Source organism: Haemorhous mexicanus, chromosome 9, assembly GCF_027477595.1.
Source record: "Haemorhous mexicanus isolate bHaeMex1 chromosome 9, bHaeMex1.pri, whole genome shotgun sequence".
Classification (NCBI taxonomy): domain Eukaryota; kingdom Metazoa; phylum Chordata; class Aves; order Passeriformes; family Fringillidae; genus Haemorhous; species Haemorhous mexicanus.
Window position 1 is genome coordinate 11,362,923 of NC_082349.1, and position 15,934 is coordinate 11,378,856.

Below are 15,934 nucleotides of genomic sequence, written 5' to 3' on the forward strand. Positions count from 1 at the left end.
CTCTGGCAGGGAGAAACAGTGTGTTCCCAGCAACACTCCAGCAATAAGGGGTAAGGCTTTGTGGGTGGAAGGCAGCTTTCCTAAACTGAAACAAAACAAAATAAACTACAACAAAAGGGAAGGTGGTCCAGAGGCCAGGATGCAGAGCAATGTACAACAGATTGGGGGAACAACATCCTGGCTGTCCAGCCTGCAGGCTGTGCTTGCCTCTGTGCCTGTTCCAGCTCAGCTGTGGCCGTGGCCCGATCCTGGCTCAGGTGCTGCTTGACATTCTCTGTCTTGTGCCGCCGTCTCGTGCGAGCCTCTTCCGGCCTCTCCAGCACAATGTCATCAGTAGTCTTGGGGCTGCCCAGCTCCGAGGACTCTGTCTTGCTCTAGGAGAGGAAGGGATAAGTTAATGTTGTGCACATACACAGCCCAGTCAGTGCCCTGATCTCAAAGTCCTTGCTGCAAGCCTGGCTTCCTACTCCCAGCCAGACCCTACTGTCCGTTCCTCATGGCCTGACACAGCATGAAGACCCTACAGGCCCTGTTCCTTCAGCCACGTTACCAGCATGTCCCAGAAGCTGCGGCGTCCCAGCTTGTTTGTGGGTGTCACTGGCTCTCCAGAGCTTGGCGAAGGTGCAGAGGTGAAGTGCAGGGGTGGAGGACAGCTTCTGCCAGGCCCCCCACTGGCCAGGGCCAGGCCCTTGGTCTCTGACATGGTCCTCCTTAGGCCTCCTGGGGAGACAAAGCAAATCAGACTCTGCAGAGCCTCCCGCTGCAAAGCTGCTGGGTACCCCATAGTGTCTGGCCAGAGCCTGGCTGGAGAGAAGGGAAAGAGCCATCAGTAACATCCAGCAAAGTGGATTCAGTCTCAGGGAACTGACACATCCTTAAATATCTCTCCAACACCAATGTCTGTGATGCTTCTTCCCCAAGACACCACATGGGAAAGCAGCTTCCTCCCTCCTTGCCCACCCACCCAGATTCCCCCAGCACAGCCAAGCTCCTGAAGGCCAGGCAGGAGGAGCAGGGCTCGGTGGAGGCTCAAGGTGGCCATCCTGGCCAGGCTCTCACCCGCAGAGCTCAGGTCCTCCAGGTCTGCAGCACTGAGGGGGCAGGCGGCTTCCACGCACAGAGGGGCTGGCAGCACAAGGAACTCCATGACGGCGTCGCAGAGCGCGTGACGCAGGGCCCCGCGCAGCTTCTCCGACAGCTGCAGCAGGCTGATGTTGCCCTTCTCCCAGATATCCAGGCGCACCCGCACGCAAGGCTCTGTGGGGAAAGGGGAGCTCTGCATGGCTCTCCAAGCCTGCCCTCACCAGGCCCCCGAGGTGCCCCAGGGCATGTGGAGGCTGCGGGCAATCGGCGGCTGCTGGCCAGCTCCCCACCTGAGGGCAGGGGCTCAGCCCCTGGCTGGTGCATGCTGACAGCTGTGAGGCTTTCAAAGTCGCTGTCCTGCAGCAGGCCCACGATGGGAGAGGGGGAAGGCAGCTTCAGAGGGTCAGGCCTCTCCCCGTGGGGCAGCAAGGTGGGGCTGCCGTGCTCGTCCACGAATGTCAGTGCAATGCATGCGATTCCTGCGGGGCACAAGCCGAGACAGCCTCCATCAACACCCCACCAAGTACAGCCCCACATGCCTGCCTACACCTTGCCAGCTGGGACCATCACGTCATCGCTTGAGTTGCTCAGTGCCACAGGCAGGGCCCACAGGAGGGGAGGCAGCCAGGGGAGCAGAGGCTAGCTGTGCCTGTGGGGAGCCAGGCTAAGAAGCATGTTTGGCACAGGGTGTCCCCATCATTCCAACAATCTCTCTCCTGTAGAGCCATGGCAGATTTCACCATGCCCTGCAGGAGCTTCCTGGGTTGTCCAGCACCACATGCAAGAGGAAAGTATCTCCATTTGCACCAGGAGAGCCTTTATGCAGATTGATCCAGGATGGGGCTCACCATTCCTGTCCTCTTAAGGGACAGAGTACAGGGCGCAGATACTCTTCAGCAGCCCCCTCCAGGCTGTGAAGGATGTATAGTCCCTGCAGAGAGGACACCTTGTTGCAGATTACACTCACAGCCCCCTCCTCACTGTACACAGATCAACTGCCTTCCCCATGCACTCCAACCAGGCAGGAGTGGGGATAAGGCAGGCTCACATCCAGGACTAGCCTGGAGTCACTGCAGATAAAAATTCAGCCCCAGCCTGTTGGCTCAGCAGCACAACCACCCAGTCTCCATCAGTCCCTGTAAAGCATAAGCTCTGCAGCAACCTTTCCTCCAAGGCATAGCAGACACAAGTGCACTGGGATGGAGAGAGATGCTCACAAAGGAGAGAGGCTCAAATCAGAGGGCAGCTCATGAGCATTCACACTGAGGAGAGGAAACCACATGTATGAGCAACCCCCACAGAGCCTCTTGCTGCAGCAGGGCAGCTGCAGCTCTCCATGACATGGGTGTCAATACAGAGCAGGAAATCTGCCCCACATGACAGTGAATATGAGCTCTACCAGCCAGGCTTTCTTTCTTTAAGCAGTAAAGGGCACAAACTCCTCAGAAGTCTGGCTTGGCAGGTGGCCCCAGGCCCACCAAAATGGCTGAATGACCATGTGGTAATTATAGACCATTCCCCTTTTCTTCTCCTGGATAAATTCCCACACTCAGCCTCTTCAGCCTCTGGCACATTTCCCTAAGAGATCCATTCCTGTACCTCTGCTCTGCTCCAGTCTGTCTGAGCTGAGGACATGAGAACAACTGACCACAATCCAAGCAGGCCAGGTCAGCAACCTGCCCCTGCCCAATGAGCAGAAAGGCTCTCCTCCATGTCACAGGGAACAAGGCTTCCAGGAGCATGGAGAAGCTGAAATCAAACCACTAAATCACAGGTGAAAAAAAAAAAACAACAGCTAAGAAGCTCAAAATCTGAGTTCTGGAGCTATAGAATGAGATACATCAGCAAGAGCTGCCAAGGGTCTTAACTGCCTCATGCACTGGAGGTGGGGTGCTGGAGAACTGTTATCTCCCACCTGTGGGGGACTCTGAGCCCCCTCCGACCCCGGCTCACTGGATTACAAAGCACACATCTAATAGTGCCTGGCCACTCCAGCCCTTTGCTAACCAAGGGACCATGCCACACCAGGACACAGCCACTGGGAGAGTGATGATGCTACACCCTGGAGCACCAATGACATTTGAAACACCAGGAACCCCATCTTCCTCAGGGAAGAGATGCCTGTCTGAACCTGTGGGAAAAAAGATGCAGGACTTTGGAGTTCACTGCTTGCAAGTTAACAGGGCAGCACATGGACCCTCAGCAGCTGGGAATCACTGAGCTGCCACCTCAGGGCAACAGGTTCTGTTTGCTCCTTTATCCAGCCAGCAAGAAACAGGGCTCAGCTAAACAGACACACACAAACACACAGAAGAGTCAGAGCTGAAGCCACAACACAAGGAAAACAAGAACAGCTGGGACCAGAGAGCTGCATGGGAAAAGGAAACGGAGTAACGCTTGGAGCCACGGGTGCTACCTTGGAAGTGAGAGAGTGGAAAGAGGTGCTGCACAAGGTCCGACATGGTACCTACATAACAGAAGAACATTCAAACAGTGCACGAGGGGCACAAGACACACAATGGCCAGGTGACAGACCACACAGCCTGGACAAAACATGACATGACAACCTGCTGCAGGTGGGCCCTATCCAATTCCCTCTCCAGCAGTCTAGAGAAAAAAGCAAGGACATTGCCCACACAGCCTGTGCTCAGTTACACACACCCAGACTTCCCTCTGCAGCAAGGCTTCTGCCACAACTGCTCCCACCTCCCGCCCCACGGAGCCTCTGTGCCCCTCACTGAGGTCTCACTGTGTCTAAAGCTGCTTCCTGCAGCAACAGGTCGAGCTTAGCAAGCTGCTTTGTGGGAGGCCTTAGTTTGCTCTGCCACATGTGCAGAGGTGTGCAGTCCTTCAGGCACACACCTTACCCACCTTGCAGCCATGGAGGAACACACTCCACCAGCACTGACCTTCCTCAGTCACTCATAGCTCTCCAGCATGGGAACACCTCCCAACACACAGCCCCATACCCTGTTTCAGAAGTGAGCAAATACCTTTTCCACCAGTGCCTTGGCCACCTGGCTTGTTGTACAAATAGAGATCCTGGTCAGGGATGCTCCCATTGTGGTTGAAGTAGTGCTAAGGAGAACAAGGAAGAATACTGACAAAGATTAGAGAACTTGCCTTAACTGGAAAGAGGCTTAGGTATATGCAGAGCTCATTCCCAAACCCATAAAATCAAATCCAGATATTCACAAAACACTTGCCAACACAGCATTCACAACTGCTGGGGGGAAGGAACCCCTTACAGTTCATACAGAGTTATGTGGCACTACGTATCTGTCTTCACTACCGTCTGTCTTTACTATGGCCCTGCTAAGGAGTGGGTAGTTGCTCCCAAATTTTTTATTAATCCTGATGTTTCAGTCCTTGGATCTGAGGGAGCCATCCAAGGAGCCAAGTTCAGCTTTGAAAGGGGGTCTTCTCCCATGCTCCTGGGAGATGACTGTGGACACGAGCTTTGTAGTTGCTGCTTTTTGCACAGCGACTGCCCGTCATTAAAGCATGGCCTGTCTGGGCTAATCAGGATGTGCTCAGTCCTGTAGAACTCCCCCAGGCCTCAGGATTTAGTGTCAGTTTCTCCCTAACCCTCCATGGCAGAGCTGGCAACACGGTGTCTGAGCTGCCCCAACAAATGCCCCCAGCAGCAGCTAGAAGCTGGGCAGACTTCTGTCCCAGCCCTGCTCACCTTGAAGTGGTGCTCCACGTTGCTGTCGGTGTACTTGGGGGTGTGCAGGAAGATGAGCAGGTTCTGGCGCAGGTAATGGGCCACGGCGTGCAGCCAGGGCACGGCTGAGGGCGGCAGAGAGAACTGCAGGACCTCGGTGGGCGGCATCCCGGGGGGCTGGATAAACTGCACACAGGAGGCTTTAAACCCCAGCTGGGACTAGCAGCCTGCCCTGGGGCTCTAATACTGACAAAAATGGTGTCAGCTGGCTCTGCAAAGGGAGAAGTGCGGTGGGCAGAACCCTAGACAGTGCCCTGAGACAGATCATAGAATATTCTGAATTAGATGGGACCACAAGGATCGAAGTCCAACTCCTGGCCCTGCCCAGGACAGCCCCAAGATGCTGGCAGACATTCATTCCAAGGTGTGGGAAGGAGGGCACAGTCCTGCCATGCTACAAACCCAGCAGAGGGAAACTCCCAGCTACCCTGGCACCCCCACAGTATATACCTCAGTGAATGCCAGCCTGACCAAGCACTGGAACAGGATGTAGCAAACTGCCCTGGTCTTCCCTGGGGCAGGAGCAGCTGAGACAGGTGAAAATGTAGGACAGTGCTCTGGGATGAAGAGAGCAGATTAGCCAGTGAGGTACCTCCACATCTGCTGGGGTCAGCTTGCAGTTCCGCACCAGCATGACAGTGATGATATCCAGGGTGGCCTCATCCAGGCGTCTCCGCAGCACCTTCACCAGCTCATCTGTGATCTCAGGCCCTGACAAGTGAGCAGAGGTAAAATCAGCTTTTTCACCCCACCCAGTAAGAATGACTACAGCATTCTCCCTCCCTGTTCAGGACGTACCACCCTCACACTCACTTCCCACAGGGAACATGACTTTCCCCACCATCAGTTTCTTCAGACATATTTTTCTATGGGTTTATGATCACAGAAGACTGCTGGTGGAGTAGGCAAAGACAAATGTGCTCCTGCAGAGGGTCTGCAGAAGGTTTCATTGTGGGCTATGGATCCTTTCCTTATATTTTCACCTACACAGAACAGAGAGCAGCTCTGGGCTAAGGAAAAGCTATTTGCTCAGGAGTGAGATTCTCTTCAAGCAAAGAGGGCAGGGAGTAGAGCTTTGTTCCTCTGCTTTACATCAGCACAGTTCTGCTGCCAGGTGCTCTAACACATACCTGCTGAGGCAACACCATGGACCATCAGCTGGATGTGTCTGTCTATCTGTCCCACAGGGCGGGCAGAGTCCACACTACGGCATGAGGCAGTGTCCAGAGAGGAACGAGAACCCTGGAGAAACACAAACAGCCATGTGGAAGTAGTTTCATATGAATTCTAGACCCATCATTGTCCCGAGCTGTCAGCAGGGTCAGGCAGATGCCACCCACTGCTGCCCCACTCCACACATCTACAGTGTAAGTTTTACCCCACATAAAATCCAGGTTGCTGGAACTACTGAGTTGCCTCCATTCCTGTGACCATGAGCACCATGTCCACTCGCAGAGAGCACTAGACTCACCATTAGATCCTCAGTGTAAATGGGCTCCTGGCTGCGTGTCAGTGCCAGCGAGCGAGATGATGCACTAAGGCTGCTCTCTGCTTCCCACACCTTCCCACTGTGGGTGGTTTCAGTCAGCCTGAATACAGAAAGACATGTCAGCCTCCATTCCCAAGGATGACAGCATCGTACATCCACAGAAGATCCACATCTTCCTTGCTCTCCCCTGTACACTTTGTGGGGACTAGTCCTTAAAATATGGAGTTTGTGGAGAAACTGCTCTCTGGCCCCCTCAAAAAAGCCATCATTTTTCCTCCTATGTAAAGGCTTAGCACGGGAAGAGCAGGATGGGCCTTGCTTGATGTGACTGACTCATCAGAAATCAGGTATTTGCTGCTTGGGTCACAACACAGTCCCTGAGGCTGGGCAGACACTTTCTGTCCCAAGGAGCTCTCAGTCTGTGCAGCACACATAGCAAGGCCGACAAGTCACACTGGCTTCTTACCGGAGGTAGAAAACAGACTTAGTGGCACGTTCCTGGTAGACAAACATATTCTTCCTGTTCACCACAGAGAAGGCGTTGAGCACTGAGCGAAGTGCCTGGATAGCTGTGGGCAATGTGGGACATTAGCTATCCCACATACCCTTCTCTGGAGTGCCAATCCAGCCAGCAGCTGGACTCCTGACACGCCACACGGGAGGAACCTGGGCTGTACGTACCTCGTGAGACCCCCATGTTGGGGCCCATCTTGAGGCGTGAATGCACGTGGATCAGTGTGCTCCACACCACCCCACAAGCAAAGTGCCCTGGCATGAACTGCATGGTGGCAGCCAGGTAGTCCCGGGGCTGGTAGCTCTCCTCTACAGAGTAATCTGTAAAGAACATAGGACATAGCTGAGGCCACAGCATGGAAGTTAACATCTTCTTAGGCATCTCTGCAGCACTACAGCTGAGGCACGGCTAGGGGAATATCCATACCATCTGTGGGCATCACACGCTGCCTGTATGAAGTATAGGGTGTTTCACTCTTCCAGATGTCCTCCTCACTTTCTGCCACCAGTAATGAGTTGCATATGTGGCTGTCATGCAGGTCCTGCAGCAGCAAGCGCTGCAAAGGATGAGGAAAGATTGGTTCTGTGGCTTGCACAGCCACGGAAGACAACAAGAAGTGTTTAGGGACAGAGTGAGTCCCTTTTCTTGTGACCCTCCAAGCTGGGACTCCACCAGCTGAACTGGCTTCCCAGGCCCTCTGAGCTGAACCCAGACTAGACAACCTCCAGAAGTCCCTTCTGATCTAAGCCATCTAATGACTGACAGCTCTGTTAGTGCCCTCTTAAGATTTATTACCTGATTGACAACCCTGCAGATTTCACTGATCTTCTTCACCACCAACTGGTTGAGACTCTGGCACTCCCCTGGCTGCTCCTCTTCTGTCTCTGCTGATGCTGTCTTCTCCACACTCAGGCTGCTTTATGAACAAAGGGAGGATGGGGTCAGCAGGGCATCTGGACAGTGCCCATCACTGGGTGCAGTGCAGGGAGCAGGAAAACAGTGGGAAAGGATGGCAGTTTTCCCCTTATAGAGCACCAGGCTAATCCTGCAACTTCCCATCCACATTGGGCAGGGAGGAGATTCTATCAGAGATGAGTGAGTGGCAACAAGGTCCCAGTGCAGAGAGGCAGTGGTCAGACAGAGGACCCTCCTTACCGTGTGTGGTAGTAGACCTCCACTCGGTCCTGATGGATTTTTATGATGAGCCAGAAATCCGGCATAAGGGGGCACCTGGGCTCCTGGTCACTCATTAATGCCTCCTCATACTCCGAGTCACTGCTTCCCCCATCATAACCTGCAATGTAGCCTCACTTCAGCCCTAGGCCTGGCAAAACACCTCCTCCCTGGGCAGGGCAGCCACTCACAAACCCTGCCCTCAGGGCTCACCCCAGCCCAGGCACACAGAACCCCCTGTGGGTCACTATCAGTGCCACCACACGCTGTCCTCCCCCCTGCCCTGGCAGACTCACCCAGATGGTCAGAGTCCATGCTGCCCTGGCTCGACACGAGGCTCTGCACACGGCTGGGACGCTGCCTGCTGGAGCCTGCAAAGAGAAGAGGGGTTTGACCATCAAAGTACTTGCTAAGCCCCATCACATGCCCCATCCACTGGAGAAACATCATGCCACAGGACAACCAGGCTGTGCTGGTCACGGGGAGGCAGTGCTAGGGAATGGGGCTCTCACAGCCACTCTGAAGTCACCAGGAACTTCATGTCATCAGGGATATCAGTGCAGCACCACAGCCCAGCGTCTTGGGCACTGTTAAGCACTGAATTGCCAGCATCCTGGCAAGGAAGAGACCAGAGTCCTGGGTACCAATGCAGGTATTTAGGGACAGGAAGAGGAGTAGCAGTTATATTATGTATGTCACAGCCAGAACTGGCCTCTTCCCTTTAAAGTTTCTGATGTTGAGGTACATCCTGCCCACACTGCAGCTCCTACCTTCCCTGCCCTGTGTTACAGACTCAGACAGGCTTGCTGCAGATGGTGTCACCAGTGGTGATTTCTCGCTGTTTCCCTTTTCAGAGGACGATGATGGCAACGACTGTATGGCTGTCTCTGGAACTGCCTCTTCCATGGAGTCCTGGCCTGGTGCTCTGCTTTGATCAAGTCTCAGCATATCTCCTGGAGCCTGCATAAAGCCAGTCACAAAAATGACCAGAAAAACAGGCACTGAAAAAAATCCCATCGTCCTTCTACATTTTATTAGCAGCGTCCCACAGCTTCTCACCAATAGATTGTTCAGTGCTTCTCACCTCATTCTGCGTGTGGCTGCCTCCACCTGCAGGGTTTCCTGTGTCTGGCACAATGCGTGTCTCACTCTCTGGCCACTCCCAGAGACCCTGGCCTTCTTCTGGGAGGACACAGCTTGTGTGGTGTGACAGCTCGGAGCTTTCTGCTTCTATTTCACTGGTCCCCTCCTGGCCTGCCTGGCCCAGGCCTGTCCTTGTGCCCCCTGCAGCTGGCTGCTGCAAGCAGGGTGTCCCTGAAGTCTCTGGAGCAGTCCTCCTGGAGTGCAGGCGGCTGATGGAGATGTAGTGGTAGTCGTTGCCTTCTGCATTCAGCATGTAGCCTGGTAGAGCCATTCTTCTGAACTCCTGCAACACAGAGAAGAATAAGCATCCTGCTAGCAAAGCATGGTACTGTCTCAGGGCTTTCTCTTTACCTCCTTGAACTTCTCCAGAGAGTGCTCAGGCCCAAAGACAAACTGGAGCAGCACCACCTCGCTGTGGCAGCTCGGCCTGCCCTTGGAGTTATAGATGTGGGTGGCCACCCTATGTAGGATGGAGGTGCTGATGACCTGCGAGTGACGCAGTGCTGACACAATCTCATCGTCCAGGAGCCAGCGAATCTGAGCAGAGCAAGGACACAGAGCAACATCCAGGTGACCTGTGTTTGCAAGCCTCCCCCAACTCTCACCCAAGACCCAACAGGATGAAGGTAGCCTCTCTCAACACCCACATCCCTCATCCTCTGAATGTACCTAAGAAAAGGCTTTTAGAAGACAGCTCTGCCTGACCCTCCTCAACTGCAGCAAGAGTTTTCTCAGGGTAATCCCACACTTTTGGGAACCACAAGGATAACAGCCTATGTGACACCAGTAAAAGCTAACAGTCAGTTCAACTGACAGGTTGTAGCAGGCTAGGAAGTGTGAAACAGCAGTTGAGTGCTCTAGGTAGAAGCAGGGAGGCAAATCTGGCTTACCTCATTCATGGTGGCTTCAATAGCCTGCCTGTGCACTCCAGGGAGGTTGGAAAGGGCAGGGTGCCTAGGAGAGAGGAGACAAAGAATCAACCTGTCCTTCTCATTGCACAGCTACCACAGTGCAGCTCCCAGGCAGTAAAAGGAAGCAGTGAGGGGCTTGCTACCCCTGCAGAGCCATACCTCTCATCTCCAGTGGACGGGAGCCGTTCCAGGTTGTGCATGATATCCTCGTCTGAGCGGAAAGAGGACGGCTGCCCCGGAGAGCGCGTGAAGGACACGCTGCTCTCCGAGGTGCATCTGTCAGAGCAGAGAGAGCAGCCTGAGCGCTGGAGCCAGAGAGGATAAACAGACACAGAGAGCAGAAAAGGGATCTCTAGGGAAGGTGAGCCTATCTAGGAAATATTTTAGTTTTCTTAAGGCTGTGACGGGCTCTGTGAGAAGAAGAATCATAAGTCTCAGTACATGGAGATGAGCCAAGAATGACTGTCTCGCAAGGGCAGGCAGAGGATGGGTGACTGGGCCTCTTTCCACCTACCTGTTGTGGAGGATGTCTGTGTTCACAACTTCTATCTCCAGGGGTAGCGTCAACACAAAGATGTCCAGGGTCACGCAGAGATCCCCCAAGTCAATGGTGTTCAAGCCCTGGCAGCTTTCCAGGCAGCCCAGAACTTCCCCTGAGGAGAGATCACAAACCAAGGGACTCAAGCAACAAACATCTCTGCTTGCACACATACCCAGCTTGGTGGCAAGTACAGAGACTGCAAGAGGTGGCTGTCACACACACCTGGACAGGCTCAAGATGGCCACCATCATCTTCCATGATCCTTTCAACCTTCCATGACCAATCCCACAGCAAGTGGGAGACCTGGTGAAAAAGCCCTTGTCTGATGATGGCAAACCCTGGCGGTTTACAGTGAAGGCTGGTCCAGGGAGATTGCTATTTAAGACACAGCATGTTTGTTCCAGGGGCTGCTCACCCAGCAGGTACCTGACAAAAGCCCTACCACCATTTAACCCCCCAGCAAGAATTGTTCTTACCTAGGCAGGTTGGCAGGGACTGCACGGGCATGGAGCTGTGCTGGCTACGCAGCTTCACTGAGCAGGTCAGGTGCACAAAGAGCGGAGGCATCTCCTGCTCCAGGAACTCCTGCTCATTGAGTGAGTCCCCTCCCAGCACGCTGAAGGAGTCATCATCCTGGTTCACTGTGTTGGAGTCTGAGAGGGAATCTGTGTCTGGGAACTCGTGCTCCAGCTTCTCACGGTACTCCACCTCCAGCTCTGGGTCACTCTCTGTGGCAATGCAGCACCCAGAGACAGCTCCTGTTGATACAGGTTCCCTGTCAGCAAACCAGGTCCACATCTCCAGAGACCCAACCAGACACACCTAGCTCTGAAAGGCATCACCAAAGACAGTTTCTTTTCCAAGACAGAGCAAGCAAATTTTACCTTCTTCAGCTGCCATTTCTGCCTCTGATCCCTCCATGTCCTCGCTGCCTTTCCTGTCTGCCTGTTCCCGAGATGCCTCTTCCTGAGATGGAGAGAAAAAGGGCACATAACTAGAATCATGCCAGGCAATACACGATCAGGTGTTGATGGGAGCTCCAGGGACTAAGTCTACTCATGGGTCTGCCAGCCCCAAATCCATATTTGACACCAAGAAAAGCTACTTCACAAGGATCAGGTGCCTCCAGGACAGCCCCATGCCTACCTCTTTCTTGGCTGATGGTGGGCAGTAGAAGAAATAGTGAGGATTTGATGGCACTGGCTTGAAATGTAAACTTCCAATTTCCAGGAATTTTTCCTAAAAGAGAAATCCCAAGTATGAAGCACACATCCTACTCTACACACTCCTGTTGAAGCCAGGTCAGGCTTGCACATTCCTCACCTGGATAATTTTATGCAAGTCTGGGTGTGCCTGGCAGGGCTGTCCAATTTCCAGCAGTGAGAGAGGAAATTCTGAACAGCAGCTGGTGCCCACACTGCTCTTTGGTTCCTCTGTGGGACTGGCAATGTTATGGGAGTCCTGCTCACTGTAGTCTTCCATTTCAGCACTGACAGGATTGTGGACAGGTCAGACAGGCAGATCAAGAAACAAGACAAGTTTTACATGCTATCCATCGTGCCAGTATCCCACCTCCCCAAACCTCACATGTGTCAACACAATCTGAACACCCACAACTCCACAGCCCAGCAGCCACCCATGTGCCCAGATGCTGATCTGAAGCCAGGCCTGAGGTAGCTTCACCATGCTGATCATATTGCCATCTCTGTACACCACATGACACACCCTGCCTGGGAAATAGAGACACAGACTACAGGGACAGGCCTGCAGCAACCTGAACTACCTGCAGTCAGTCCAGGGCACCTCACAGCAAGTACCACCATGTCAGCACCCCAGTGTCTGGGCAGCAAAGCTCAGGCCCATGCTCACTCAGCAGTTACATGACAGAATTAGTCCCTAAAACTCAGGAAAAGCAATCTGGAGAGTGGGATGTTGACTGGTCAAAGCATTCTCCTGGTACTCAAATTACTGATACAGGTGGCAGATCTGGGTGCAATGTGTTACAAGCTATACATTCTTCAGTAAAAGTTCATGCAACTTGCATTCAGATAGGTGATTCATAATGTCCTATAAGCAACAACAACAAAAAAATGTTGCCACAGTTTTTCTTGGGGAAACTACCACTTGAAGTCACCTTACTTTTTAAACACTGAAAGTTCTTCAAAATCACAGTCTCACCTCAATGATTTACAGTATAAGATGACATAGCACTGGAAATTCCCAAAAGATGCTAGTAAATTCACATAAAGGAACTGTGCAGAGGACCTAAGTGTTTCTTTGACAGACACTAAGGCACAGCACTTTTTTCTCCCTTAAGTTTTCAGAGGAGATACAAACCTCATAAATACCCTAAGGAACAGGACAGAAGTTTAGCATATTTCAGTTCTGCCTTGGTGTTTCTCTTGTGCATTTTTTCAAGAGTTTTAATTTTAAAAAGTGACACTTTATTCATTAGAAAAGGATAACAAAGCTGTCATTTACACCAGAGTCAACAGCAAACTCAAATGAGTCAAGCAGCAGGAGATGCATAATTTCTCCAGAAACAAGTCTTGCAGGCTTGCAGACAAACTGCCCTCCAGCTCAGGCCAGATGGGACAGTAATGAGCCAAGACTACAAGAGAAAAAAAGGATGGATGTCATCAGAGACTGCAAAAAATAGAGGGTCCTGGTGGACACCATACGAGATGGGTATCTCACTCTAAGTATCTGCTCCTCTGCATGGCTCTGCTCTACAGCATTCCCTCTAGCAGGCACTAAAAGTTGCTTGAAAAAAGATTTTCCTGGCACGATGCTAAGAACAGAAGCAAGACTGAGGTGGGTCCCTACCTTGACTCCGAGACCAAGACACCTCGTTCCCTAGAGCTCTGGTCCTCCTCCTGCTCTATGCTGCCCACTTGGAAGCTGGCTGCCTTGGAGTGTGTGTGGAAATGCTGGTGGCTCTCTCGGAACGAGCGGACGTGGCTGCACACTGTCAGCAGGAAGTTGGTGATGTCAATCTCTTGGAGCAGCTCCTCACAGTAGTCCATGGCAGTAAGCAGGTCCTGGGAGCTGATGCTGTGTGACTGCTGAAGGCTCTTGAACAGCCCTAGAGATAAACACAGTGCTTGAGCATCCCATGGCATCCCAAGGATGTGAGGCTGTAGGAATCAGGCAGTGGCCACATATGGATCTTCACCAAGTTCCAGCAGAGAGCTGAGTCAGTGCTGGTGCTGGGAGACAGGAGACAGCCAGGACACCTATGCTACATGTTAGCCTGGCTTGGGTGACACCAGAGTGCCCATGGCATCTGTCACCCTGAAGGTGAGAGGAAGGCATCAAAGAAGGCATGCTTCTTCACAGCACTCCACAGGTTTGAGAACAGCCTCTGCAAGGCCCATAGGGAATGCACAGGGGCATCTTTAAAACCCTCCTGGTGGTACATCAATCCCACAGCTCCTCCCTTTGCTTGGAGTAAGATCTCAAGGAAAGTGAGACAATGCTTTCTTAAAAGAAGATCCAGGGTCCAATCCCAACCCTGCCACAGGTCCCACTGTGCTGCTGCTCACCTTTCACATAGCACTGGTGGGAGTGCTCCTGCAGCAGTGTGCAGTAAGTCACCAACTCCTTGTGCTTGTGGTCTAGCCAGGCAGCAGTTGGAGGACGTTCCAGAGACTGGGACCTGGAAAAGAGGAACCACAGCCTTTAGCACCAGCGAAGCACATTTTAGATGTAAATGGCTCTGGTGCCAGTAAAGCAGAGCCTAGGACATGCACAGGCAGTGGCTGATAGAAGGCAGAGTAGCCAAGCCAAGCAGACAGGGCTAGAGCCAGCCTCTTGTCAAGGAGGCTCCTCTGTTTTTTGCCTAGGTACCAAGTATGGTTGGCATTACCTAAAAAAGATGTCCCGAGGAGGGCGGTGTGCCCGTGGGCTGACGAGCTGCTCTCGTAACAGCTCCAGGGAGCAGCTGTAGATGTAAATGGGGCAGCGAAAGCGGCGGCACTCGGCCAGCTCAGACTGCGAGTTCTGCCGGCAGAAGGAGATGTGCACATCTCTCCGGGAGGGGCCACTCTGCTCCCCAGGGTCCTGGCTCACTTCTGCGAAAGTGACAATTCTAAGATAAAGGCGTCTGATGGTTCCTAGTTCTTGGTCTGAGACATCACAGCTCCCACAGAAGCACCACAGTTAGATATTGGTTTTTCAAGCTTCTCACCACTCATCCTCACCCAGCACCCATTCACTCAGCTCAGTGCTTTGGCTACCTTGATCCCCTTTACAGCCATGACTGCTCATCACCACCACCACGACCTCCTGCAGCAGCACAACCCTTCATCATCACTGTGAGGATGTCTGATCTGCCCTAGGGGCTGTGCAATCAAATCCCATACACCTCAAGACCTGAGCCCTTCTCGCTAAGACAATGTGCTGCTGGCAGTGCCAGTCTGGATCATGAGATAGGAGTCACTGACTTTCCAGTGCAGGCAACTACTACTGCCATTCCTAGTAGCTTCTGTCTTACCTGCAACCTTCTTGCCCACAAGGAATCAACCTTAGGCCATGGGCACCCAACTCGCATTACACTCCTTCATGCCCCCATGAACATCACTGTGCCTCTTGCCTCAACTCTGCTGACTGCCAGGCAGGAGCTGACAGGCTGCAGCAGCCTGCTACTCCTCCTGCTTTAATCTGCTCAACAGTATGCTCAAGAATAGCAAGGATACCGATACTTTAACAAGGTGCTGTCAGTACCATGAGCTGGTGTTATGCTGAGGGTTGGCAGTGACACTGCAGCATCCCCCTCTTCAGCCCTGACTCGCTCTGCACAGACAGGTCCCATGGCATCTTCTCGAGATCGACTCTCATCCTTTGGAGATTTATCCAACCCACAAGCCATCAGCTTCTGTACATCTGGAGGAAAAGGAAATAAAATCTTCCTTTGTCCAGTGAGAACAGCTTAACCTCTCAATCTACATTCCCAAGAGAGCAGATTTCCTGCTACCTCTTTCTGTGTAGAAGCAGCTTTACCTGAGCCTAGTAGCTTTCACCAGCAGCTCAGTGGAAGCCAGAGCAGTGCCAATGCCCAGAGGCAGGGACTCTCCCAGACCATCCCATTAGCAATCTCCTTAAACCATTAACAACCCCACTGGGAAAACAGTCCAAATGGCTGCAGCTAGCAAACAGCTCAACACCACATCCCCCACCTGAAACCCCTATATGGGCAGCACCACATGCTGAGAGAAAAGCAGGACATTCAACACTTGGCACTATTCTATTCCTGGCCATGTGGTGCAAAAAGACTGTGCATGAACTCTGCTATTCAATTTTCTCTCCACCCTACAAGAGCTGATTCTGGTTTTCCTGCTTCCCTGAGGAGGGG

At 52.8% G+C, this 15,934-nt stretch overlaps 1 protein-coding gene across 7 annotated transcripts in view; it reads right to left on the reverse strand.

Moving 5' to 3' along the window:
* The window catches only part of SZT2 (SZT2 subunit of KICSTOR complex), a 53,574-nt gene that overhangs the window by 13,910 nt on the left and 23,730 nt on the right, over positions 1-15,934 (reverse strand). For 4 of the 7 annotated variants that reach the window (XM_059854018.1, XM_059854016.1, XM_059854015.1 and 1 more), the window contains exons 25-53: positions 15,307-15,465; positions 14,450-14,654; positions 14,127-14,239; positions 13,408-13,666; positions 11,905-12,070; positions 11,728-11,820; positions 11,466-11,547; positions 11,058-11,339; positions 10,555-10,693; positions 10,200-10,316; positions 10,020-10,083; positions 9,481-9,666; positions 9,071-9,412; positions 8,757-8,946; positions 8,283-8,357; positions 7,969-8,107; positions 7,609-7,729; positions 7,240-7,369; positions 6,981-7,133; positions 6,766-6,868; positions 6,282-6,399; positions 5,941-6,052; positions 5,403-5,521; positions 4,772-4,936; positions 4,077-4,161; positions 1,374-1,562; positions 1,060-1,257; positions 551-720; positions 208-374 (exon numbers count right to left, since the gene is read on the reverse strand). In XM_059854018.1, coding sequence (XP_059710001.1) covers positions 208-374; positions 551-720; positions 1,060-1,257; positions 1,374-1,562; positions 4,077-4,161; positions 4,772-4,936; positions 5,403-5,521; positions 5,941-6,052; positions 6,282-6,399; positions 6,766-6,868; positions 6,981-7,133; positions 7,240-7,369; positions 7,609-7,729; positions 7,969-8,107; positions 8,283-8,357; positions 8,757-8,946; positions 9,071-9,412; positions 9,481-9,666; positions 10,020-10,083; positions 10,200-10,316; positions 10,555-10,693; positions 11,058-11,339; positions 11,466-11,547; positions 11,728-11,820; positions 11,905-12,070; positions 13,408-13,666; positions 14,127-14,239; positions 14,450-14,654; positions 15,307-15,465 — 4,441 coding nt within the window. The remainder of the gene's footprint in view (positions 1-207; positions 375-550; positions 721-1,059; positions 1,258-1,373; positions 1,563-4,076; positions 4,162-4,771; positions 4,937-5,402; positions 5,522-5,940; positions 6,053-6,281; positions 6,400-6,765; positions 6,869-6,980; positions 7,134-7,239; positions 7,370-7,608; positions 7,730-7,968; positions 8,108-8,282; positions 8,358-8,756; positions 8,947-9,070; positions 9,413-9,480; positions 9,667-10,019; positions 10,084-10,199; positions 10,317-10,554; positions 10,694-11,057; positions 11,340-11,465; positions 11,548-11,727; positions 11,821-11,904; positions 12,071-13,407; positions 13,667-14,126; positions 14,240-14,449; positions 14,655-15,306; positions 15,466-15,934) is intronic. The other 3 variants (XM_059854021.1, XM_059854017.1, XM_059854019.1) reach the window with 2 other exon arrangements.